This window comes from Ambystoma mexicanum, chromosome 7p, assembly GCF_040938575.1.
Source record: "Ambystoma mexicanum isolate Mex_15411 chromosome 7p, UKY_AmexF1_1, whole genome shotgun sequence".
Lineage (NCBI taxonomy): Eukaryota > Metazoa > Chordata > Amphibia > Caudata > Ambystomatidae > Ambystoma > Ambystoma mexicanum.
The window spans coordinates 966,533,451-966,561,009 of record NC_090939.1 but is presented as its reverse complement, the minus strand read 5'-3'; the positions used below and the strand labels follow the sequence as shown (position 1 = coordinate 966,561,009).

Here is a 27,559-nt window from a genome sequence, read left to right as displayed (position 1 = left end):
ACAGCCCTGCTCGAAACTGGTATGAATGCAGTGTGGAGTGCTGAATGGCTGGGTGCTTGTCCCAATCCACATTCCTTGTTGTGAGTGTCTGGATTGAGAAGCATGGCCTGAATACACTGTGAGCCTGGTTGGCTGCCTGCCTGAATGCCTTTCTGAATGATTGGTTGCCTGAGTGTGACCCAGCAGAGTGAATGAGAGACCAAACAGCACATCTGGGGACCTCTCACTGATGGAAATCGTTCAGAAGCTGAAGTCGAAACTTGATGCTTACCTCGAAGCGGAGCCGGAAGAAGAATTGCTGCTGCTTTCCTTCACCACAATCTGAAAGCTGTTGTGCCATCGATGACTTATCCAAGAGAGGACCTGGCTAGGAGACATCTTGCCGAGCTACGAGGGAACATTGTGCACCAGCTAACCTTCACCAAGGCTCCCTAGAAGTCAGTCATCGAAAGGCTGCCGACCAGAGACTGGGAGCGCCGAGGAATTTGAAGCGAAGCACCCGGACATTGAAGTCCACCGCCGTCGACCATCATCGTCGACTGGAGCCGCAACGCTCCATTGCCTAAGACATTGGAATCAAGGACTCCCTTGCTCATCACTGTCAACCACTTTGTCCCGCCGGAGAAAGTCAAGGTCGCTGACGAACCGAGGAGAATCCGCCGGGGGGTTTCCCACCACCCGGAGTCCTCAAAGATGCCGACGAAGATCCAAAAGGCAGCCGTGGTCGAATCCTGATCGCCGACGACCCGATGCCCTCGCTGGGCCTACATTCTCCACATTGACCCTTTGCGACAATGAACTATAGTCATCAAGGTCCACCGCACGGCTCATCTTCGCAGGACGTCCTCGATCAATCGCTGACGAGCACTGCGAAGGTCGAAGCTGCCGTCTCGACAACATTGTTCACCTTTTCTTTTAGAAATCTCGACGATCCGCGCCTCCTGCCTTAAAGGGAGTTCACTCAAGAAGGATCCGTCGTCGAACTCTGCTAAACCAGGTACATTGAGGTAGTAGAAAATTTATAGAAGGAAATAAGACTCTGCTAAACAATGTATGGACTGGGCTCGTCAATATACTTTATTTAAAGGTTGCCCAGGTGGGGGGGGGGGATCCTCACACAGAACTGTGACTTAGTAGCTAAAGTGCTATTCTGCCAATTGTTTAAACCAACTTCTTTTCCTCCCAAGCCTATGGTTGCTACCTTTTGCTATTGATTGGTATGTCATTTGAAACTGACAGCAGTTGGTGCATTTTAATAGAGTCTAAGAGTAATTGTGGTACCACATAGAAATGGTACATTTATCATTACAGTATTGCCTGAGCACAAAGTGTGTTATTGTGATTTTGTATATAACTTGAACCTTATTTATATAAAGAACTTTGTTACCACTAACATAGTGTGTGGACATTTCTTTGTGGGGGCTTGGGGACTACACTGTACTTGATTACTCGTCCAACGTTACCATATATAGAATCTTGGCTGGGGTGCTCTATGCTTCGACTCTGCCATATAGAGTGCAGGAATACAGATACCCTCCTTCAGTCTTTACAACAGGCATAACTGCGAACTTGAGAGGGGGACCATCGGCTAACTTATTGGGTAACAAATGAGCTCTGGCAACTTCCTCTGGGTCTACCAATGTAGAATCCACTACTGTTCTGCTGGCCCCCTATCCCTAAGGGCAGGAGTGTCAACTCCACTGATCAGCACATTGTCTTTAAAATAGTGCCTGGTGTTATCTGGAATTCTAGCATACGCCTCTGAGTTTTTAGGCTCCCAGGAACCCAGGGAAACAAACAAACTACCTCAGATTCTATCCCATTGGGAAAGGAGTCTGAGGAGAAGGATGTCCCTGTGATCGCTCCTTCCTCATAGGAGGAGAAGGCAGATTCGCAGAGTTGACCCCCAAGATTTTGAACTTACATCTGGGGTCCTCCTTCACATGGCCACTTGCTCCACAAGCCACACAAGATCCACTGGGTCTTGGGCCTGAATGGCGTAGTCTGCTGAGCAACCATGCATCTTATCAGCATTTACAACCTCTTGAACCTCATATGCATACGCAAACGCATTCAACCAGTCCATAATGTCATTCTTCTCATAATACACACTGAGCAGATCTTTAGGAAATCTTGGATGAGAGGGGGACCCAGACCCATGTCCAGATCTCTTGGATCCATTTGAAACCTGAAGCTTGGCCAGTTCCAACTGGTGATCCCCGTCCTTCTGTTTTTCTGCCTGCTCGATCTTCAGTTTAGCCTTGTGGGATTCAAGCTCCTTCTGCTTAAACAGCAGCTCTTGCTTCTTGAATTCCAACCTGGTATCAGCATCAGAGCTGGCAGAGGAAACTTGGGACATTGCCTCATCCCTGTCGTCATGGGCACCATGGATGAGGGCAGCAAAATAACTGTCAGTTCTGACAGTGAGAGCAGCCCCGCCTCCTTCTGCACTCTCATCTGATGCTATGGCTTCGAATTGGGACTCTTGCCATTCCATGATCCTTTGGATCATTTCAATCTTTGTACCTTGAGCAGGCAAGCCTCTCTCAGTACACATCATTCTCAATGTTTCAGACTTTGAAGCATTTAAGGTTATATTGGTAATTCGTTTCCATTATTCTAGATAGGTCTAGGGCCTTTACATTTACTTACTACTAAGGTCGCTATCTGTTCTGGGTCAGGGTAATCCGAAATGCCTTCACTAGTGTGCAACACTGGATACCTTCAGTCCTATCTCACCGCTGCCACCAATTTGTTCAGATGGATTTCTGAACTCTGACCTGGTGGGCAGAGGTTCAGAAGGCCAGCCTAGTTTCTTGGAACAGGGTAACCTTCTAGACAAGCCAGACCAATCAAGGTAGCATTGGCGGTAATCAAGACTAGGTCTCAGGAGGGGTGAGTGTGACTGAAAGACCTCAATTAGCACACAGCGTAAAGGACACTTACACCGGTCTGGGAGTGATTTGTATCTATATTAAAAATAGAAGTACATTTATTCAAGGCCTTTGAGTTTCAACACACAGTAAATATGAACAGTAATACCTTTAAACCAATACAATCCTACTACAATACATATATACAATACCAAGGGGCCTAAAGGGTTAATAAGCACAGAATGGGTCCACAGCCTAAAAGGGAAGGAAGCAAGCGGTGCAAATAGTCTTTAGGCAATTCTTCATGAAGTTAACCCTATCTGAGAGTCAGTCCAGTCCCTACGAAGAGAGGAGCCTAGCGCTCAATGTACTTTCAAATGCTGGTGCACGCGATAGTGCAGAAGGCCGAAAAAAGGGTCTCTTGCAGGGGCTGTAGCAGCTCAGGAAGTTGGGTGACACAATGAGGAATAAGTTCCCACTATTCGTGAAGGTCTCCCAAAGAGGGCAGAACACGTTCCAGGAGTTGGGAATTGTTTGATAGCTCAGACTATCTGTGGAAAGGAGAGTGGCCCTCAGGGGATACATGAGCGTAAAAATGGATGGATGCGTTAGGGGCCACCTGTAAGGGTTGCAGGTACTCACCGACCCCCGGCGCACTCCGGACCAAACTTCAGCAGTCAAGCCCACTTTGGTTGCAGGTTCAAATGCAGTAGTCGCGCGGCTCGAAGTTACAGCATTGATTCTTAAACGGGACAGTGGCGATTTCTCTGCTCTTGGTGGATGGATCAGGCCAGTTTCACTATAGTAGGCTTCAGGGCACAGCAGCAAGGCACCTGCAAAGTTCGTCACCACGACTGAGCGACATGGTAACCGCGTGTACTCCGGTTCGGGCGCTCTCTCTTTATTCCAGACCTGGAAATGCCAAGTGTACGAAATTCGGTGTTAGAGTGCTGTGAACATAGAGCTTGTGATGTACCAAGTTTCAAGGATCTCCTCGAAACGGCGGCGCTGTCAGAGCAAAAGACCTGTGCAAGCTGGTCAGCCCACTGGTTGGCCCAGGGACACTTCTGAGAAGGCTTGCTTGCAGGGTTGGATGAAGGTGCCGAGAATAGTTCAGTTGGTACCACTATTCTAATGGGTCGAAGCGTCTTCGCAGACCTTCTAGTTCGATCAGATGCAGAGGGGTCCAGCGGGATGACAGCAGGCTCAGGGTGCCAAACCTTCCAATGGGTCACCAGCGGTTCCTTGACTCAGCTTCTTAGTTTCAGGATACTTGGAGCCTATCCTTTGCTCAGTGAGAACTCTAGAGATCGACCTGGTGTGGGTGATTGGGGCCTTCTCTTATCCAGAATCTCCTTCGCGCCAAAACAAAGAGGACCCAATGGGAGATCTGCTCACATACAGGCACACCAGATGTGGACCAATCGCGGACCATGGTGGTCCCAGTCATTCACAGCACACCAGACTGCCTGGCACCCAGGATGTGTATTGGAACCAGACAGACTAACCCACATCCCGGAAGCACACGCACAAGGCATGCAGAAGCCTGCGAAAGCTTGGCGTTTCGTGTGAGAATGCATGCCCAAATAAGAACTGACCTGGGGAAGGCAAAAGGGCAAGGTGGCCAAAGGACAGGACAAAGAACATTGTGGCATGGCCATTTTGGAGCCAGGCCACATTCCTGTGCCAACAGCAGTAAACCTGGTTTGCATGGCACGAAAGGGTTCAAATAAAGTGAAAAGATAAGCTGCCACCAGCCCTGTCCAAGGCACTTCTGCACTTCTCCTGAAAAATCCTTTGAGGGAGTCTAGGGCCTTTGAAAACAAAAAGACCACCCAAGCGCACTGTACTACACAGCGCACAGTGTACCGCGCAGTGTAAGTGCACATGTAACATGTTGCAGAAAAGTTGCAACTCTGGAAAGGACTAAGGGAAACAAAGACTCCCAGTACTGACTGTCTTTAAGGGCATGTTAGTTTCCCCCTAACAAAGCCCAGTGGAGTGCATCTGAAGGCTGTGCTTCACCGGCAAAGACAGAATATGGTGTTTAAATAGCAGCAGCAAGTTGGTGGGTACACAACTGTAGGGAAAACTTCACATAAATGGGAATCTTTCCTAACTGTCAAAGTGATGGAACGTGATCCGGTAGGGCAGTGGGCCCACTTCCATATCCGTCACTCTACCTAGCAGGGAACTTGACACCCACATGTAATCTATCCTAGAAGCCGTTCTGTGAACATGGGGCTACAAAGTGTAATCCCTGGATTCCCCCTTCTTTTCCCTCCAAGCGTCTACCAGTGCTAGATTCTCCATTTTCCCCCGTAGTTCCTTCGACGGTTTGTTTTGGGTGTGGGAAATTCCTGCACTCCTGTCCCTTGCTGGGACCGATGCCAGATTGAAGTCTCCTATGAATATTATGTTGCCCTTGTCAAACTCCTCTAATTCTTCAACCATTGCTTGTATACAGTGATCTTGTCCCATGTTGGGAGCGTAGATTGAGGCTAGGGTTAATATCTCCCCTCCTCCCTAGAGAGTTGTTGCTATGAACCTGCCGTTAGTGTCTCTGCTCGTTCCCATCATTACATGTCTAGATTATTTTCCATTGCAATGAGAGTGCCCCCTTTCTTCCCTAGGTTATTTGATTGTTGTATTCGGTCATAGCCCCGTATTCTAATTCTGTGTTTATCTTTCTCCTGCATATGTGTTTCCTGCAGGGCGATTAAGTCTGGGTTCTCCCTTGCTAGAAATTGTTATAGTTTTTTCCTCTTGAGTGGCGAGTTTACCCCTTTTATGTTTAATGATATAATTTTTAGACACCTATCCTTAACCATTTTTCATCTGTACTTTGTGTTCTCCCGTTTCATGTTTGGCGTATTTGGACACCTCCACACCAGGTTTAACCTCCCCTTCCCTCACTGGGGTGGCTCAACCGACTTTTAGCCCCTCCCGAATCTCCTCCTTGGGTGGTGAGAACCTTTCCTTCCCCAGCTCCCGCTTTAGCAGGTCTTCCCTGACCCATGTGACAAGCCAAGATGCCTCCCCTCTCTCCTCCCACCCCACCGCTTATGCTGCTTTTACCCCTCAATGGCGCTCTTACTTTTCTCTCGTAGCTGTGGGAGTTTACATATTGGAACTTCTTTCCAGGAGCTCTGGTTCAGATGCCGATTCTTTTGCCTGCGGTTCTCGGTTTTCCTTGCTTTTCTCTTTGACGCCTGCGTCGGCCATTCCCATGCCTTCCTTTTTGGTTGGTCCCTTCCTGGGCCCTGCCAGTCACTCTGTGCCGGTTCCGCCTCTATGCCTTATATGCCCGCCCCTTCTTCCATCATGGTGATTTTTCTCTGCCTTTTGTCTACTTCGAACAAAAAGCCGAATGGGAAGGTCCATTTACATCTAATGCCCCGCTTCATTAGCTCTTGCTCTATCGGGCGCATCTGTCTACTCTTGGTGAAGGTAATCTGGGAGAGGTCCTGATATAGCTGGATCGCAGCTCCATTGAGTTTGAGGTTGTTGATCGTCTGGCTGCCACCCACCAAAATGTTTTCTTTCTGTGTATATTCATGCGTAGCTACCAGGACATCTCTTGGTCTTGCTCCCGACTCATTACTCTTTGGACCCACTCTGTGTACCAGGATTTCATCAGGGTCCGGAACATCGATCAGCGGTGCAAATATTTGTTTTGCTCATTGTTGCAGCTCTGCATCCCTCACTGTTTCGGAAATTGCCTTGACCCTGATGTTTGCCCTTCTTGACCTGTTTTCAAGGTCTTCCATCTGGATTTCCCGGTTGTGTGTGGCTCTTGCAAGTTGCTCCATCATGTCCTCCACATTATGAGAGTTGTCTGCCAGCTCCTGCAGGGCTGTTTCATTCGTGTTGACTTGCTTCCAATGTATTTAGATCATTCTTTAGCTCCTTTAGTGCTCCTGTCAGTTCCTCCTTCATTTTGTCCATTTGCGCTTGCATCACTTTTGTCATCCTGCCTCCGAAGTTCTGAAAGCATTGTTCCATAAATTCTTTTGTGACCCCCTCCTTCTTCTTGGCCCTTCCAGACCCTGTTACGCCAGGTGGTGCCCCAGGGTTCCACAGATTATCCTTCTTCCGTAACTGAGTTTTTTCCCTACTCCTCTGCAGTTCCCTTTGGCTTGCTGTACCTGTACTGGGGGGATTAAGTACTATAGTGCTGCTGAACATTGCCCCCCTTCTTTAGCTCGTGGGTTCTCTCAACTTGCACATTTTTCCTGGATGGGGGTATGTCCTATAGAGGAGCTTTGGCAGAGGCCTGCCAGTTTACCTTCTGCACTGCGTTGCGGTCTCGCTTGTTGGAGTCGCCGCCTCCTGGTCGATTCCTCCGCTTTTCCTTTCCTCGCCGATTCGGGCTGCCTTCTCCGCCTTTTCGCTGCTCCAAGCTGCGCGGAGCATCCTTACTTCTCCCTGCATCTGGGTGCTTCCAGGTTTGCTGTTTCTGCCTCCGACGCTTGACAGGGGATCCCGGGTAGGGCCTGCTCGCCTCCCGCTGCTTGCAATGTTACTCGGCCAGTCCTCTTCCTTCTCCCTGCGGCTGTTTCAGTTCTTCCTTCTGTTTTCCCTGCCGCCACGGGCCGGCTCTGGCTCCTCCGCCCCTTTGCAGCTCCTGGGCTGCTCTAGACGAGAATGTCTCCTTCTGCCCGGGGCTGCGATTCTGGTCACCTGCTCCACTGTCCGGACTGCACTGCCACTGGGGTTTGGGTTCTTTCTATGCCGATCCTGGCAGGATTAGCTTCCAGACCTCTTCAGCCCTCCATCTCCTCAATGTCCCTCCAACCGGCTCTCCCTGCACCGTTCGTCGCACCACGGCCGGTCCGGCTTCACTTGCGCAACTTGCTGTGTTCGCCCCCTCTCCACGGTTCAGGCCCCTTCCCCAATGTCGGTGTCGACTCTGGCTGTTTTATTTTGCTAAACTTTGCCAGGTAGGGGAGTTTACCCTTATATTTTTCATCCTAGGATTGTGGGGCTGCAGAGAGTACTGTTTCACAGTGTTCACTCCGGCAGCCATCTTGGAAGTCCATCAAAAGAGATTTTAACTGACACCGGACTTAGACAAGGTTATCTCTTAGCGCCATGCCTTTTCAATCTATACATTTCTGATTTAGAAGAGGAAATAATTCATGCTGCATTTGCATCTCCTAAAATTACAATATATCTAAGTATTGTTGCATGGCATATAGACGATATCATGTTATTAGACAGCACTAGTCATGGTCTACAGGGTTTGATGAATGCTTTTCTTGTCTATGCAACAAAAAAAAGTGTGTATTAACTTACGTAAAACAAAAATGAAATGATCAACGTTTCATGTAAAAAGAAAAGTGTCGATCATCTCTGGTTTCAAAATCAGGAATAAGTATCTCACTCACTAGTCCCCGGATCTGTCATCCAGGTGGAAAGGACACGGCCATCGCTATTGGATCCAGTTCCTTCGGGTGGACCAGTGCGGGAGGATTACCTGGATGAGGGGTCTTTGGGGAGTGAAAGTTGGACAACGAAGGTCGAGACGCGGTATCCCCTACCTTATGACACCTTTTCCTCATCCTGCCCAGTAGGATACTTAGAAACTCTACGACCCGCCCCCTTTTCCAAAACAAACATTTTCTCACAGCATGAACAACAACATACTAATACCCGAGCCGTTTACCTGACATGTCCCAACACAAGAGTCAGGCAGTCAGGCAATTACCGACAACTACACATTTATTGATTTATTTATTACATTTGTTAAACGCCAAAACCCTTGGGTATCACGGTGTTGTTACAGACATCTTAAAAAGTTTAAATGGTATTACAAGTACATACAATAAGACACTAGTACATAACATTACATAGGTTAATACATTGCATAGTCGCTTTCACTATTTACAGATACTAGTAATAGTCAACCTTGGGGAGGCAACTATCTGGGCCTACGGAGAGTGGAAATGTGTGGTATAACTAGAATTGGTTGAATAACCAGATTTTTACTAGTTTTTTGAAACCAGAGAAGGAGTCTTCATTTTTGATGTTTAGTGGGAGCTCATTCCAGTGTTTTGGGGTCATGACTAGGAAGCTACTGCCTCCTGCTCTGGAGCTTTTGAAACGGGGGACAGCAAGGAGCGATTTATTGTTGGATCTGAGCATTCTGCGTCTTTTTTGCTTATTGAATTATTTAAGTAGATGGGAGCTTTATTGGTAAGGCATTTGTGGGTAACACAAAGTGATTTGAAGATGATTCTAGCCTTAATGGGTAGCCAATGAGTCTTCCTTCTGATGTTGGAGATATGGTCGGACTTTTTGATTCCTGAAGCAGCTCGTAACACTTTGTTTGGCATTCGTTGTAGTTTTCCTAGGTTGGAGTTGGAGGTTCCTAGTAGGAGTATGTTACAGTAGTCCAACTTAGATAGTATTAATGCTCTGGCTAGAGTGATGCAATTTGTGAGTGTGAGGTACTGGTGACTTAGGGCAATCAATTTAGAAGTGTAGGATGTGGACGTTGAAAGGGCGCTCACATGTTTGGTCATAGTTAAATTGGCATCTAAGTAAACCCCTAGGGTTTTGACCTGTTTCGATACTGGTATCAGCGAACCATCGATGTTAATGGATGAATATTCTGGATGGAGGGCGCTGATTTGGGATTGGGAGCCCACAATGAGAATCTCAGTTTTCTAATCGTTAAGGCAGAGGCTATTCAGAGCCATCCAATTTTGGATTAAAGCATATATCTTGTTGATAATCATCGTGACTTGGACATAGTGCCCTGAGATCGGAATGAGGATCTGGGTGTCATCTGCGAAGTTGGTGTAGATGACACCCATGGCGTCCAGAGCCAAGAAGAGGAGCTTAGTGTATGCATTGTATAAGGTGGGCGAGAGACGGGACCCTTGGGGTACCCCAATGGGGACTGATATGGGATTGGCAGCCTCTTTGCCAATCCTTACTCTAGACGTGCCGTTGAGCTAGAAAGGATTTCACCCAGAGGGTAGCATCTTTAGAGAAGCAGAAATCATTGACTAAAGTGGCGCATAGTTTATCATGGCCACTAAGTCAAAAGTAGTATACAGAGTTTACCTGAGTCCCTAATGGTGTCTATCTGGATTTTCAGATCCAGGAGAGACATTTCTGTGCTATGGTTAGGCCTGAATCCAGATTGTCTAGCTCCAAGGAGCTTGTTATGTTCAAGATGGGCTTGAATTTGATTGTTCGCTATTTTGTCAATAATCTTGAGCAAACACGGTACCGTGGTTATTGGTCGACAGTTAGTGGGTACTGTTTCATCAATAGTTGTTGTTTTCAGCAGAGGCGTCACCCATGCTTCGTTTATACTTGCTGGGACTGTATTTGTGTTGAATGAGGCGTTCACAAAGCTAGTAATAATAGGGATGAGGAGCGGAGCGCAGAGTTTAACTAGCTGGGCAGGGAAGATGTCCCCTTTGCAGTTGGAGGCTTTTAGTTTCAAGATGGTGTCTGCCATACTGTGTCTTGGGTTACTGGGGTAAATTGGAATTGCAGGTTCTCATTTTCTTTAGTTTTGTTGAGATTGGTATTTGGCATGTTTTTTTCGGCTGAGATTTTTCTTGCTGTGAGGATTTTTTTTTTGGAGTAGCTCAATTTTGGAGGCTAACGCATTTTGGATGGTATTACACCATTCCTTGCTGGAGTTAGCAGGAGTAGTAACTGGGATTGGGTTTTCCAATTCTTTAAGAATGGAGAAGATCTCTTTAGAGTTGGAAGTGGCGTTAACTGGGATTGGGTTTGCCAATTCTTTAAGAATGGAGAAGAGCTCTTTAGAGTTGGAAGTGGCGTTACTAATACAAGTGTTATATACCTTAGCTTTGTGGGTTATAATAGCAGTTTTGTACATTTTGTTTGCAGCTCTGAAGGCATTGGCAGTGTCTATGGTAGGGGATTTTTTGTTGATATGTTCAAGCGATCTTTTAGTTTGTCTTAGTGAGACTAATTCCTCATTAAACCAGAAACTCGTTCGTTTGTCAGCACGTCGTGTTTTGGTTGTTAACGGTGCTGCTGTGTCAATAGTAGCGGTAAGGCACTTGTGGTAGGCCTCTGCCAGGAGACCAGGGTTGTTGCTAGTGACCATGGTGGAAGACTACGTATCAGTTATGATGGGGGCTAGATTCTCAGCTATTAGCTTACTAGTATTTCTTGTTTTGTAAGTATCTGTTGCCTTAGTCATTGATGGTCGTATTTCCTTTCTAGTAAGGGAAAAGTTAATGCTGTAATGGTCAGTCCAGTTCAGGGGTATAATCGACTCAATAGATATTTTGGAATTCAGCATGAGTTTCCAATCAAGAGTTCGACCTTTAATATGGGTAGGGGCATTCACTAACTGTGTGAAATTCATATCTTTGAGTGTAGTATGAAGGGCTTCTGCTTTAGAATCCTGCTTGTCATTGAAACCTAGGTTGATATCGCCAAGGATGATATATTTGGTATTAGGTTTGATGTGTGGAGCTAACAGCAGATGTATGTCTAGGTCCGGATGGGTATTGCTGTTAGGTGATCTATAAATGACCAAGAAGTTGAACGTGGTTTTCTGGTCAGTGGCAAGTTTGGCTAAGAGGAGTTCATAGCCTACTATTTCTTCGATGGGGCAGGATCTAATTTACATGTTGGATTTGGCTATTATGGCCACACCACCTCCTTGTGAATTAGATCCGTCAGTCCTGATGATGTTGTAATCTGGTGGGATAGCCAGAGCTAGTAAGGGTCCAGAAGCTTGGTGCAACCTGGTTTCTGTAACTACTACCAGGTCCAGTTGTTGCTCGATAATGAGGTTTTGGATTTCAATGACATAGGCTCCTAGTGAGCGGGCATTAATAAGGGCACCTTACTACCCTTTCCCTTCCCCATAGTGATGAAAGGCAGAGCACAAGAGCACACTCTGAGCAAGGCTGAACGCACAAGGAAGCAGCCATTCCAGGACATCTTTTCAAATGGAGGAGAAAGGCAGCAAGACCAGAAAGGACGTCAAGGAGGGAGTTGCCCTTGCCCTTCGCAATCCAGACCTGCAAACCCTCCGATGAAAGAAACATAAGACCGGGAATCGCAGCTGGCAAATGGTGTGACGGATCTCAGCGGTACATGGAACCCTCCCGCACTGATAACCAGGGTGGGGAGACACGTTCCCATCATGGTACCATCCTTGACTCCAGCAGCGAAGGAAACGCCAACGAGTTCAGCAGAACCGGTGAGTTGGAAGAACCTGATAGTCGACCTGACTGTGTTAGGCTCAAGGTTGCAGTAGCAACGTTAAGAACAAAGAGGATAAGAGGTCTTTTTTTAACAAACTCGGTGCCAGAGATAGAGTGGACCGGCGCCACATGGGCGCTCGTTCGGCAGTCTCTAGCTGGTACCCTTCTCATGAACAAAGAGACTGTGTTGAATATTGTGAATAAAAGAAACTACAAGTACCAAGAGGCCATAGGGAAGGCCGATGTAGGGTGTTAAGGTGGTCATACAAGGGTCAAGCCAAATCCCTTGTACAATCGAAAGGCCTAGACACATTGCAGATGTTTTGATATTGTGAAACATGCATTTGTGCCCGGCTGAGGGAAACGCTGTGCGAACTGTGATATTTGAAAACCTGCACTTGCTGTAGCCTAACAGAGGGACCCAGATAGATGAGATCTCCCTTCGGAAGTCTGTTTGAGATTAGCAAGGGCTTTGGAAGGTCTGAGCCCGGATGAGGGGGACCAAGGGGTTGTTTAAAAAAACATCGAGACTACTGGAGGCGACCAAATGGTCCCTGCTCAACTGGGACAAAGCCCGGAAAAGGAGGGGAATCTCACGAGGGCTAGGCCCCAGCACTCTGCTTATGCATAACCCAGACTTCTCACTGGGCCTCCAAAACAATTTCTGGGTAGGATGGGGAGGAGCCGACACATTGACTCTGCAAGACTTATATAATAGTGGTACCCCACTGCTCTTCACAGAATGCCAGCAGAAATCCGGCCTGGAAGAAAAAGGACGTTATAGATACACACAGATCAGGCACTGGATAACTCGCCCAACAGTGAAGCAGGCAGGCACAAGGACACTTTCAGGTCTTGAACTGACCTTGCAGGAGGGTCAGACGTCCAAGGGAGTGACCAGACTTTACAGATTACTCATCAAGGCACATCCGGAAGGCGTGCTCCCATATAAAGTGAGCTGGGAAAGGGACATGGACTAACCCATAACTGAGCAGGAATGGAATCAAATCTGGGCAAGAGCACAGGGAACCTCCAGATGTACTAAGATTAAAGAATCGGCATATAAACTATGCCTCAGATGGTATTTGTCCCCCCACCGGATATATAAAATCAACAAGTCCTACTCACCCAATTGCTGGAGGAAATGTGGAGAGCGAGGCGACCTATTCCACATGTGGTGGACGTGTCCCAAAGCGAACACGTTGTTGAAGGAAATACTAGGCCACATCAAAGACATTACAGGGGTGGAACTACCAATGTCTCAAAATCAGTCCTGCTGGAAGTGCCCATAGAAGGGATATATGCAATGTCAGGGCCCAGGGCTTCTTCAATCACTTATCGGCAGCGAGAATGACCCTGGCACAGAACTGGAAGAACAAGTCCGGTCCACAGGCAGCCTGGTGGTGGGTCAAGATCTGGGGAGTAATGGCCATGGAGAAGATATGCGTCCTCAATTCTGGAAAGTACCTACGGTTCCTGACTATATGGTCGCCCTTTCACGACATAGTGAAGGACACAGAAGCCCAATATTTCAAGCCACGCCTACTCAGGAGCATACACGTCATATGAACTTCTACTTAAGAAAAACCAGGACACAATTGCCTACGAAAGTCCTCACTCATTTGGATCTTTACATCCCAAAAGTTGGAGTTTGAACGTTGGGGGGCTAGAGGGCATTGAGGGGTGAGGGGAGGGGGAGGGGAGAGGGGCAAACCAGAAAATACTCAAGGGCTTGCAAACGACTGTCGCCCTGAAGAGCAAGTATGCAGGTGATACACAGTATCCTGCCAGACAGTAAGGACCCATCTTCAGGAAATGTACCAATGCTTTGCTTTTGTATGCCTTCGATTAATAAATAAAGATGTTTTAAAAAAAAAAACATCGAGACTTGTGAATATTACAAATAATATTGAGATTGAAAGATGATAGTAAACCCGACTGAGAGATGTCAAGAGTAAAATTGTGAAGAAGCTGAGTGTACAACTTTGTAATGACAAGTATGAACCCGACTGAGAGATGTACACAATGAGTGGTTGTTTGATCTGAGCCCGACTGAGGGAGGCTGACGACTGAGAGAAAAGGATTGGAGCCCGGCTGAGGGGGATCCAAGGGTGAAGGGCAATCACCTGACGTAAAGATTAACAGAAGGCACTTTTGTTTTGTTGTTTTGATACATCATGCCCTCTGAGGCAAGAGAGAAACTTGGGCACAGAAGGCCCTGATATTGAGAAAAGGAACTGTAAGCATGTGCCAGAGAATCCCAAAAGTGTGCTGTGCTCGAGAGTCCCGTCTTGTCCCATGCTAAAAACATGGGGATGGGAGACCCTGGCCATAACATCCTGACTTATCATTTTGTGAACACTTCTTTCTTTTCTTATGAACATTATCCCACACTATTTTGTAACATAGCGTTAAGGATAGTCATAGGTTTCTTAGTATAGGCCCTTTTATTTGACTAGACTCCACTTGGACAGCATTATTATTATTTGTTGTTTGTAGCTTGCTCCCATCTTAGATTTAGGTTTAGATTAGGCGTTTATCTCAACCATTTTACAGTTTAATAAACACCCTTAAACTGTGATCACGTGTGTCTGTCTTACTTTGATGCCATGCCTTTCTTACAACAGATAGACTGATTTATTTGGGATTTCCCATGTTTACCAAACCTGCTAAATAAAATATGGAATACCTGAGAATTAAAGCAGAAAGTTTAGGAAGACAAATCAAAAGGATTCACAATAAATATGGGACATTTTCCATCCTCCCCTTAATAAAAATATTATGAGGGCAGAGTGATTCCTAAGTTATTGTATGGCATTGAGGTCTTATCCGTATGTATATTGGACAGTTTGGAATTTTATGAAACTGTAATGTGGAGGAGTACTTTGAAACTACCTAATTGTGTCCCAAAGGCATTCATCAGATATGAATTATGCTTATATTCCATATCGTGCAGAGTAAAATGGAGGTTTTTAAATGTAATATATATGTTTTTAAATCCTGTTCAGAATTCTATATATGAAGAAATGAAATACGTTTAAAAAAAAAAGTCAAAATCCACCCAATGATGTTATGTCTGCTCCGAGATTTTGGAAGAATTTGGTTTTATATATTCATTGATTTGAACACTAAACTGATGATTATTAAAATGGCACTTTTTCGGATGATTGGAGAACAACCATTGAAACTATACATAAATATAGCTCTCTGAACCATCTTACTATATATATGCTTCTCTTTCCGTATCGTAGGAGATGACAAGAATTTTAAAGATTTTGTTTAAACATATTGCCAAATAAGATATTGTGATGGTAATTATTTACCGTACACAATAAAAAAAATAAAAAAAATAACTGCCACAACTGAGGTGCAAAACACAGCAAATGTCATTTGTCCAGCAGTATCTGCTAATGAAAAACTGGGCATTCAGGAACATCACTTGCATGCCTCTTTCTCCAGAACCTCTTCTCTCGCACAGACGTTCCACTGTCCTCTGTACTGGAACCCAATGCCACCCATCTCTAACTTCCAAATCACATCTAGCCTACCCCAAGACCACCTTCAAAACTCCCCCCTCACATGCCAAACCACGGCTGTGCCACAATGCACCCATACCACCTTTATCATTGCTCCCTCTGACCAGAACATAGCGCAGGCAGCCCCTCTGCCCCTCCATCTTGACACCCCTTCACCACTGCAGTTCCCCTTGTCTCAAGCTCCTCCTGGCCTGTTAGGGAGAATTCTCATAAAAGGCTAATTTCCCTTACCTATAGAGACCCCCAGCAGCTTTGCTGGATTTCCAGGGTTTATTTTCTTCTCCTGCTAAGAGTGAGACTCTCTTTCCCACTCTTAGACATAGTTTGGATGTGTGTTTGTGGCTATTTTTGTGCTTATGGGCTATGGAGTTTTCCTCACTCCATAGGTATCATCCTTTTACATGTGTGTTACACAGCACCCTCAGTGCAGTTACACAGGGGTGTCATAGTGACCCCCAAACATAGACTCCATACCCTGGGACTGACTACTGTCTCCCAGGGCATGCAAAGTTACCATTGACTTTGCTAGTCAATAGTTCTGAACAAAACCAGTACAAACCATCTTACTATGGAGGTACTGGGAAGGGTTAATAGTTTTTCCCTGGTGTTCACTCTCTCCAAAGTTTCTGGCTTGTGGCAGTGGTTACTACCATTAATTTTCAACCACAAATATTTTCCTATGGGATTTTCCCATTGTTCGAGGCTACCACTTTGTATGATAGCCTTTAACATACTTTTTAACAACTTTACGCTAGTGTTTTTTTTTTTTTTGCCAGATCTTTGATAATATTTCTTCTTCGTGTCGCTCTCTGTAATCCAAACTGAGGTCGGGGCCCTTTGTTCGTCCTTTTGGCGGGCTTCTGGACAGAAGCCCTCCTTCAGGCGCCAGTGAGTCTGGAGTAGACAGGATGTGTGGGAGGGGGAGTAGGCACCCTGGACAGGGTTGCCTAAGCAACCCAAGTCGCACTCTGCCCTGATAGGCTGGGGGTTATCCCGCCAGGATAACCACCCCGCTGTGTGAGTGACAGCTAGGTTGTATGAATGGAGGGTTTTCTGCATAAAAGCAGGGATCTGCGGACTGGAAGATAAGACGTCGCCACTGGACCTGAATCCGAAGAGAAGAGAAGCTGAAGCCATCTGCAACAACTACACCGTCGGTGAAGCCCTGCTGCAGACCCTCACTACTTCTTCCCAACAACGAGAGAAGATCTTCACTACAAGAGCCTTCTTCCTTTGAACTGGTGGGAACAACTAGTTCGCAACTCGCTTTCCAGGACTTGCCGTGGTCGAATCGCCAGTGCCAAGCACTAGGAGACCAGATAGCCAGGCACCCGTCCACCACGACCGCGATTTAAAGGAGCATACCTTTTAGTCCGTTTTGGCATCACCGCGGACGGCTTCATCCCTGGGCGGTGCAGTGACACAAACCTTCCTCCACGGCGATAGCCTCTCTTCCTCTGCTGGATCTCCCGAACGGCAGGAACTGCCAGGAACAACCGTCACCGCAGGAGCATCTTCCACTTTTAAGGTACATTGTTCCACCAGGCCTCCTGTTTCATTGGGTACTGCTAAAGGTGTTTTAAATCCTTTACTTACCTTCTGGGCTGGCCGTCCCTATCGTCTAAAACTGTCTTTTTACCTTCTGCACCCTCCTTTTCAACCGTTAAACAAAGACTTGACTGCAGCTACTAGAACCGTAGGAACCTGGGCACTTTGCCTCGTACCACTGACTCTGGCACAGGCCTATTGGCTGTGGCTAATTCTGTTACAACTGCCTTCTCTAGATTGCTTTTCATCAAGAAATGTGTTGGTGCACCTAAACTGTCATAACCACCTTTCCTTCCCCTTTATATATTGTTGAAGTGCCTTTTTGCTCGGTTTTCACCTAAGTATTGCTTGTGCTAAAGTACTACCCTGCCTGAACTTGTTCACAATACAATTGGGAAGCGTTGCTGGTGAGTTTGAGTCGAACCCTGTATAACTTGACCTTTCCCTCCCTCTGAATAAATTGTTAGAGTGCCATTTCTGCTTGGTTTACACTGGGCCATTTTGCTCAGTTTTCACTCTTGCTCAAACTTGTCTACAATTTAAATAGGGAGTTGTGTATACTTTTCTTGACTGTTTGTGTGTAGAATTAAGAGAGTGTAAAATAAATATATATTCTTTTTGATACAAAGCTTTGGTCAGTGTTTCCTTGTCCCACAGTACTGCGGTCCTATTGTGTTAACTCTGAATACTACTCATCTCCCTCTTGAGATAGGTCTGACTGCCCAGCCACAGCTACCAACTAAATCTGTGTGGTACAGACTGATACCAAAGGGGATTTATTGCATATAGCTGTAGTGCTCCCTAAGGGAACTGCATAGGATTCTGCCTAACACGGCCGTATCCCCAACCCCACCCTGCTTGAGGGCTCCACAAACAGCCCCTGCTTGCGAGCATCGCAGCCACTGAAAAGTCCCTGCTCTTTTCAAATTCCCAGCCTCATCAGCCCTCCTGCCCCGCACTCATCTCAGACTTTCAATAGACACCACCCGCCCCCCTCCAATGTACTCCTTGTCTGAAAATTCTAGCCCCCATTGTACGCTAGCATGGCATGTTGCGGCGGAGAAGAACTCAGAAAAAAGACAACAAAACAAGTGTCTCCATACCTGCAATTCAAGGCCACAGGTCCTGTCTCTGTCTAGGTGAAACATGAAGATATTAAATGAAAGAGAGAAGTCCTGTACGACATTACAGGCGGAGAGGCAGAAGAGATATGATTTCCTAATAGACACCTTTAATAAACTTTGAGTTTTTTTTTTTTTTTTTTTTTTTTTACTTAGAACCCTGCACTGCTTACTTGTACCCTACCCTGTACTGGGCAGTATTTATGGAAAGGCCCAGCAGATTTTATTTGGAAAAAAATATTCAGGTGCTTTACATGTCATAGTGTTAGGAAAGATTTCATATTGTATGTAATTTTCCCTCCATGTGGCAACCCCCAAACTTTTTGCTGCTGTTTTACACCCGGATCTAGACTTTGCTAGAGAAGCGCAGCCTTCCGCCGCACTCCTCTGGGCTTTCGCTCAATTCTTATGGGGAAACTGACATGCCCTTAAGACAGTCAGTACTGGAGTACTGGGAGACTTTGTTTCCCTTAGTCCTTTCCTCATGTTGCAGCTTTTGTGCAATATGAAACAAGAGTGCACTGTAACTTACTTTACCGCGCTCTTGGGTCTCTAGTCATTCCAAAGTCCCTAGAACCTCTCGCTGGATTTATGAACTGTGCAAGTGTGTCACGGACAGGACTGGTGGCAGCTATCGTTTCTCTTGTGTTTTGAACCCTTTTTTGCCATGTTATCCGCGCTTACCGCGTTTGGCACGAATAGGTGGCCTGGCTCCCAAAATGGCCATGCCACGAGGTTCTTTGTCCTGTCCTCTGACCGTCTTGCCCCTTCACCTTCCACAGGTCGAGCCGACCCGGGTCCGTCCTTATTTGGTCATGCACTTTCCCGCGAAACGCAAAGCTTTCTCGGGCTTCTGCATGCCTGGTGTGTATGCCTCCAGGATGTGGTCTGGGATGTCTGTTCCCAATACACATCCTGGGTGCCAGAGAGTCTGGAGTGTCCCGAATGCCTGGGACCACCGTGGTCCGTGATAGGTCCACGTATGGTGTGAGTGTTTGTGAGCAGATCTCCCATTGGGTCCTCTCCATTTTGGCGCGAAGGGAACTTTGGATAAGAGGAGGCTGAAAACGCCACTACCATGTCGATCACCTGAGTTCACACAGAACAAGGGATAAGGAGCCAAGTATCCTGCAACAAGAAGCTGAGTCGAGGAACCGCTGGTGACCCGCTGAAGGTTTGACACCCTGAACTGCTGTCGTCCTGTGAGACCCCTCTGCATCTGATCGTCCTAGAAGGTCTGCGAAGGCGCTTTGACCCATTGGAATAGTGGGATCAACTATTCCCGGCCCCTTCATCAAACCCTGCAAGTAAGCCTCTTCGGAAGGGTCCCTGGGCCAACCAGTGGGCTGACCAGCTTACGCAGGACGCTTTGCTCTGTCACCGAAGCCGTTTCGGGGAAGCCCTCGGAACTTGGTCTACTGCTTGCTCTGCGTCCACGGCACCCTCACACCGAATTTCGTACACTTGGCATTCCCAGGTCTGAAGTGAGATGAGTGCGCCCGGACCAGAGTAAATGCGGCTGCCGTGTTGCCCTGCTGCGTTAACAACCTGTGCACGTCCGCTGCATTTGGGACACCCTCGACCCTGCATCCTGCTACACAGAATCTGCACAGTGTCGAGACGTCCTGATCATCGCAGCTGAACCTGCCAGCAACGTGAACTGAACTGGAGAAGTCTTGGTCTGCCTGCGTCGGGGACCGGTGAGTAGTCCATACCCCAACCGGTGGTCCCTCGCGCAGGAGCCTGTTTCTTTTCTACAGCTGTTGCGAAATAGCGACTCTATCCCGCACTCTCACCCTGCTTCTGCCCACAAGTGAAGGCCTTGCTTGAGTAGTGGGGACCTGTTCTGCATCGCTTCATTCACCTTCCTGAACTGCCTGAGAGCCTTGAAGAGACTCTACTTTATCCAGCGCGTGCAGGTACTTTTGAGCATAAGGCTCCTCTCTTCGTAGGACTCGGACTTCCTCCTAGTTAGGTGTATTTCTGATGTCGAACTGGGTCTAATGATTACTTGCACTGCCTGTTTTCCTCCCCATCTAGGTGGTCTACATATTACGTGCTCATAACACCTTAGACCCCTCGGTCTTGTATATATATTGTATTGATTGTGATGTGTTGGTTTACTTTACTATTATTGTGATTCTTTGCTATGGTCGATGTTACAAAGGCCTTGTAATAAATGTGTCTATATTTGTAATATAACACCTGTCTGGAGTAATTTGTAAGTGTCCTTGCTTTGAGTGCTCATTGAGGTCTTTCAGTCACACTCACCCCTCTTGAGACTTAGTCTTGACCGCCACCATCGCTACCCTGATTGGTCTGGCTTGTCCAGAGGTTACCCTATTCCAAGAAACTAGGCTGGCCTTCTGAACCTCTGCCCCTCCAGGTCAGAGTTCAGAAATCCATCTTAACACATAGGAGTTGTCACAATCTCATTTCCCTGCTTGTTCCAAACCAAATTCCTCTACCTCTATGTTCTTCCTACACAGTTATAAGCAGACTTGATTTTCCACATCAGTGATTCTAATTAGATTACAACATGAATGACTTTGCCGCATAAATATTTAATTGGTCCGTGTGTGATGTATAGTAAGATATGGTAAAGTGAAAGAAATCTTGTATAGCATGTTTCTGCCATATTGTCAGGATTGTTAGTGGGATAGTAGGAAACCCATAGGAGAAACCTGTTGTGTCGATGGGTGCAGGCCGTTAGTGTCTGGTTCCTGTGTGCTGGTAAGCTTCTATGGATTTGGTCAAAACACATATATTATCTGGATGTCAGAGGCAAAGATATAGGGCTAAAATTGCTATTAGCAAAGTTACCTGGTACCATGGGGCCGTGCGATAGGCCTGGGGAGGACATGTTAGTTATAGCAGGATCGGCTAGGCCTGTGGCAGCCATCAGTTGGTCATTTGTGTATGTAGTGAAAGGTGGTATATTTTAAAGGGTAGTAGGTTCCTCAGGCAGAGGAGAGAGTAGAAGAGATATGAGTTGCAAGTGGGGGAGAAGAGAAAAAATGTACGGTCTATGGGAGTGTGGTTCTATGTGCCACCTGGCAAAGTGCTAAAGGGGTTTTGTTATATGTTACCGTTATAATTTGTATCAATCCGTTATGGTAGTGTTAAGGTCTGTCACGTCTGTATGTTTATTTGTTTGGGCAGGTTGAATGTGGGTTATCAGTAATTTCTGTAGTTTGAGGGGTCTTTCATGGACCACGATTGAGGTGCATACATGTATGGTTGGAAGGGTTCTGGTGCTGGGATTAATTGATTAGCCAGGTTTTTAGCTGTTTTCTGAAAGTTATGTGATCATTTTCTGTATGATCGTGTTTGGGTAGTGAGTTGTACAATTTGGTTGCTAGAAGGGAGATGTGAGTATCCTTCATGTCATTTTTTGTTGAAATACCTAGTAGTTAACATTATAGCACATATTAAGTACTGCTCTGTGGTTCAAAACTATGAATGGGTCGATCTTAGTGTACATCATGTATAGTATTTTGTAACTGTCCTGACAAATGCATAAATCCAAGATTAGCATGATTGTTTTGTATTCTGACATTTGTAGGCTGCAAAAAGAAAAGATGGAAGAGAAGATGCTGAGGCTTGTGGAAGAAGAGGCAGTAAAATTGCTTTGGAACAAGGTTAGTATTGTGCACTGAGAATAAAGTATGAATTCATTGTATTTGTTTATAGAGGCATGTGCAGTACATCATACCTCTTACTGACTACTTCACGTGACATTTGTGAAAGTTTTAATTAGCAACCAAGGATAGACCAGAACCACTACGGAAATAAGGGAAGCAATTGAATACAACACACTACGGAAATAAGGGAAGCAATTGAATACACCAATATGAGGAAAGAACATGACCTGTAAAGTTCAGAAACTTTATTAAGATGTTTTATTTTTTTTTAAATGTTTAACATGTTTATTTTAAAGCTGGTGCACAAGTCAAAACAATACAAGCATACATTAAATACAGGATGACCTGAAGTTCCAGTTAGGTAAGACTGAGTGAGCAGAGTCCAGATACCCCGAGGTTCCCCCCCCCCACTTTAACCCCCCCACCCCCCATGGCTCCAGGTCAACTCCCCTCCAGGCCCGGTTGGGCGGGCCCGTCCGTAATTAGCTCAATGTCCGAATGTAGGGCCCATCGGGCTGATCAGGGTTTATGGGTCATCGCCGGGAAGTTCCGATCATAATCTAGAAGTGGGGCCCAAATGTCTGCAAACCGGTGTAGGAGGTCTGCCTTGGCTGCTGTAACTTTTTCTGCGAAGTTTGATCCACCAAAGAGTCATTGAGGGGCCCTCTGTAACCTTCCAGGTACGTGTGATTTTTCTCGGCCAGTAAAAGTTGCGTAAGGAGGTTGGCTGTTCTCCCCGATCTAGGGTAGGCCCCTGGTCTCTTGGGGCACCTAGCAGGATGATTTCCGGCTCCCTAGGTATCACCACACGGGTAATGTCTTCCATAGTGGAAATGCATTGGGCCCAGAAAGATTGTAAGGTGGGGCACGACCACCAAATGTGAAAGTATGATCCTGGCTGTCCTCACTTGCGCCAACCCTGGGGGTCAAGGGATCGGTTAAAGTGATGCAGGCGAGTCGGATGGTAGTGCCATCGCACGAGCAGTTTATGGGCACATTCCCGACTTGTAATGCAGAAGGAGGAGGAGTGAGTTCTGGACCAAATGTCCACCGGCGTTTGGTCTTCCAGAGGGTGACCTAGGTCCGCCTCCCATTGTGTCATATAGGGGCCTCTTGCAGAAAGTGTATATTGCTGTAGCAGGTTGTAGAGCGTAGAGATTTTCCCCTGCTGCGGTAGATCCATTAGGGTGAGCTCAAGAGCGCCGGGGGCACGTGTAGCTGCTTGTCGAGTTTGGGAATGGGAGCACCAGTGTCGAAGTTGCACATAGGAGAACTTGTCTGTTTCAGTTAGTTGAAAGGCTGCTTTGCATTGTTCAAAGGAAACGGGTTGGCCGTTCTGAAAGAGCTGTCCAAGAAATTCAAGCCCCGCCATTAGTGCAGTTTTTGAAGTTTAGTGGATGTGAGCCGGGAGAAAAGGCTGGGTTGTGAAAAATCAGTGAGTGCGGACCTAAGCCATTCCGGATGCCCTTATGTTTTAATGCCCAGTCCAACATTTTAGGGGTGTGTTTAGTGGAGGCCAGGGTGCCAGCCCAAGTCCAGCGCAACGGGGGCAGGATGTGAGGAAAAAAGCGTAGGGGGAGAATGAGGTGAGATTGCTCTAGCTATACCAATTTCAGACGTCCAAGGGTTATGGCCCACACCAGAGCATGCGCCAATTGTGACACTATTTGGTATTTACGTAAATCGGGGACCCCCAAGCCTCCTAGTCTAGAACTGGCCGTCACAGCCTTTTGGGAAATCCTCGCCTTCCTACCTTTCCAAATAAACCAGAGCATTTTCCTCTGCATATGTAGGAGAAAGGGCAGTGGGATCGTAGTGGGGACGGAGAAGCAGGCATAAAGGAATCGTGGAAGGCTAGCCTACACCAACCTGATTACCAAGCCGAAAACATACAGAGTGCTGGAGGCTCTAGTTTCCCAGCTATCGCTGCTGACCACTGGAACACACTCCCCACTCACATCAGGGCTATCAACTCCCACTTGGCGTTCCGCAAAGCCATCAAAACCAGTCTGTTCCTCTGAAATGTTCGTACCTAGCATTTGCTTGGTACTCAACTGAAATCTATGTCTGCTTAATGTACTTGCAACTGACCGCCTTATGCTGTAACTAAGTAATCGCATGTTCCAAAGTCGTATTCTTGCCTACTTACACCTTCTTGAAAAAGCGCCTCAATGCCTGTGGGCTGCAGTGCGCTATACAAATGTAAAAAATAAATAAAAATAAAAAAATAAATCTTGCAGGCAGTGATCCGCCCAATAAGCAAGGTCTCCTGTGAGGTCCAGCATTCAAGATCTCTCTCTAACTCTTTAAAGAGCGGGGGAAATTCAATAGATATACGTCTCTAGGATGGGCTGGGATCTGAACCCCTAGGTTGGGAAAGGATTTCTCGCTCCATTGGATTGGGCATAAGGACTCGAAGATCTCCCGTTCCCCAGGGTCGAGGCCCACCCCCAAGGCAGTCGATTTCCCAAAGTTGATGGCAAAGCCTGCCACCCTCCTAAATCTGCAGAGCTCTCTAAGAGCTGATGTTAGGGAAGGGCCAATGCCTGTGATGGATAGCAGCACGTCATCCGCATAGAGTGAAATTTTGTGCTGGGAGGCGCTGATGGGAAGGCCTTTGATGCTCGGGTCCTGTCGCACTCACTGGGTGAGGGGCTCCATTACCAGGGCAAACAGCAGGGGGGGCAGAGGGCATCCCTGCCTGGTTCCGCAGATTAAGTGGATCGGATCTGACAGATTGTGGTTAACCCAGAGGAGCGTCTTAGGGGACCCATCATTTGCCAAGATGAATTTCCGAAAGTTTGGGTTAAAGCGAAAAGCTTCCAGGGTAAGTTGTAAAAAGGTCCAGTCTACTTATCAAAGGCTTAGGAAGCGTCCAAAGCCAACAGTGCTAGCTTGTGTGAGTCTTGTGTTGCGATATCCGCTAGATTCAGGGCCCTACGGTTATTGTCCCCAGTTGACCTATGCATTATGAAACCCGTTTGGTCTGGGTTATCAATTTGGGCAGGACGTTCACTAAGCAATTCGGTAAGATATTTCGAATAAATGTTAGCATGAGTAAAGAAATGGGCCTATTTGAGCTATTTTCCCTGTGGTCTTTGCCGGGTTTGAGCACTAGCACAGTTATGGATTCTTGCATTGACGGAGTGATAGATCATGAAGCACCAAAAGAGTTAAGAGGGATGTTAGCAGGGTTACCAGTTGGGGGCGAAAAACTTTATAAAATCTTGTTGTGAACCCATCTGGGAAACAAAAAGGAAAAAGAGGATCCAAGATTGGAACCTTCCCGTCCCCTGCACACTATAATGTACCGTCCATAGACAGCTACTGATTTCATTCATAACATAGAAACAGAAATGTTCAATTGCAGTGAATATTAACAGAACCTACAACAGTCCTTGGTTCTAAAAGTGATCATATTGAATAATAAATGAAGTTTCATCTTCAGAATTACTGAAAACAACATCCAGGTATCCAATATTAATGGCTGACACGTTTTGAGTTATTTATTCTATCAAATGTCCATGTGGGAAACTTTATGTAGGTCAGACCACAAGACCCGTCAAAGAGAGGTGGACGGAACATAAGTCTAACATTTGGTGTAAGAGTATGAGATTCCCGTTAGCAAGACACTTTGTGGAGAACCACCACACGATAGCACAACTCAAATTTCAAGTCATAGAGGTTGTGAGACACCCTTGTAGAGGAGGAGACTATCAGTTCATCCTCTCAAGAAGAGAAAAATACTGGATCCACTTGCTTGATACACTACACCCAAAAGCAGTCTTAATGATGAGTTTTCACTTGTGTTTTATTTGATATCTGTCATGCAATAATAATTTATACTTTGAGACAGCTAGGTGAAAATGTGTAATTACCATTTGCTTTTCCATATCATAACATGCATGATGAGTCGATGAGCACAGAACAAATGTAATGTCGAAAGAATGTATATAGAAGGGACGCTCTTAATCTGCACATAATTGGCCCTTTCAATTTATTTCACCTAATGAAATAGGATCATTTACGAATCCCTAGCGGGGATTATGAGGCACAAGTAGACCAAGTACTGGTGAACACCACAAAGTAATGACCAAGGTCTGTATCAAATTTTTCGCTGTAAACTGGTAGTAAGAGAACTCCCATTAGTTGATTAGAAACTTTATATTGTCACAGAGACCTCTACAAAGATTTGTTTGCTGAACTGAGTGACCACCAGCATATCAATCAATATTTATTGGTCATAAATTTGTATAACTGTATCTGACTATAAAGTCTGCCTGTTAACATAATGGACCAGAAGGGACGTGGATGTACAGCAATCGATATCCACCAGTTAGCCTTGAAGATACACAAAGATACATGCGTGCCTTTTACAGCCTCGCTCTTGGCGCCTATCAGTATTCACCCCTAGAGGTGCTTTAACGAATTAACATGTCAACTAAGTTTGACATTAATACAATTAATTCTACCTCCCATACACATTGGCATTTGGCAGTTTAAACTGTTTGCCCATTCTTTGAATTAGACTTCAGACAGACCCACCGTTAGTTTGGCTCATCCTATTTTATGTAGATGGGACTACACCGACCTGATCCATTTGGACCACATTTCACTGTACACATTCCAAGATAGATGCCCAGTAATGTACACAGCATCATTGTCCCTCTTTGATGAAAGTGGCTTCCTACCAAGTCTATTTACGTACACAAGAGGGCACCTGCTCACTTCCAGCGTCGGGAGCCATTACTGTGGCAACCGCCGCAAGCATCGGAACGCTACCCAGGGACTATTGAAGCCCACCCATACACAGGTATGAATCGCTTAACACAAGCATAATAATAATGAATGGCATGCAGGTCCACATGCAGCAGTTTCTGATTAAGCTTTCTTTGACTTGTTTGCCACAGTCCGCGCGTGGTATCACGCTAATATACTACACTGGGAACACACTGATGATCTAAAGACCTCATTGTGGAAAACAAGGAGATTTAGTCTATGCTGTATTCTCCTGCCCATATGGGTGAGTGTGCCTTACAGTTTGGTGACTATCAATGTTATTGTGACCGATATACTTACTACTTTGAGGGTGTAGATCTGATGCAACATTGGTACTTTACAGTATTTGGGACTAAAGATTACCATATCAGTCGTGAACATCGTGTTATACGAAGATTACTGACCTAGGATTCTTACCAGGAATTCATTCGGAATACCTGCAAGCCCCGTAAACGCGAGTTAATACTGCGTTCTAAGTGAGTAGAATTCTCTACTTCTCGGTTACTTTGGTTTCTCTAATGTTGCTAGTACCACTGTTACTTTTAAGGATCAAGTGACAGGTTGGCTTTCTTTGATTCCTTCTATTTCTTAGGCAAGCTCAACACACCGTCCGGCATGTTGTGTTACCATATTTACAGCTATTTGATGGCACAGTGATCACCGTCAAGTACATTAGAGGTACATGTTATTCACTGTTACCATTTTCACAAAAGGCAAGTTGTAATCATGGTGCGCATCTTAGATTGGGACGTTATGGGGTGTCCAACAGAGGACTTTCAACTGAATTGTGAAACTAATTAAGGGATTCAATAGAACACTGTTAGACTCACTAGAATGAGCAGT

The 27,559-nt window shown here is 46.1% G+C and overlaps 1 protein-coding gene across 3 annotated transcripts in view; it reads left to right on the top strand.

The window, feature by feature from the left end:
• Window positions 1–27,559, top strand: part of CEP97 (centrosomal protein 97) — a 1,492,335-nt gene that overhangs the window by 1,327,500 nt on the left and 137,276 nt on the right. For all 3 annotated transcript variants that reach the window (XM_069637315.1, XM_069637314.1, XM_069637316.1), the window contains one exon: window positions 21,859–21,934. In XM_069637315.1, the coding sequence (XP_069493416.1) occupies window positions 21,859–21,934 (76 nt within the window). The remainder of the gene's footprint in view (window positions 1–21,858; window positions 21,935–27,559) is intronic.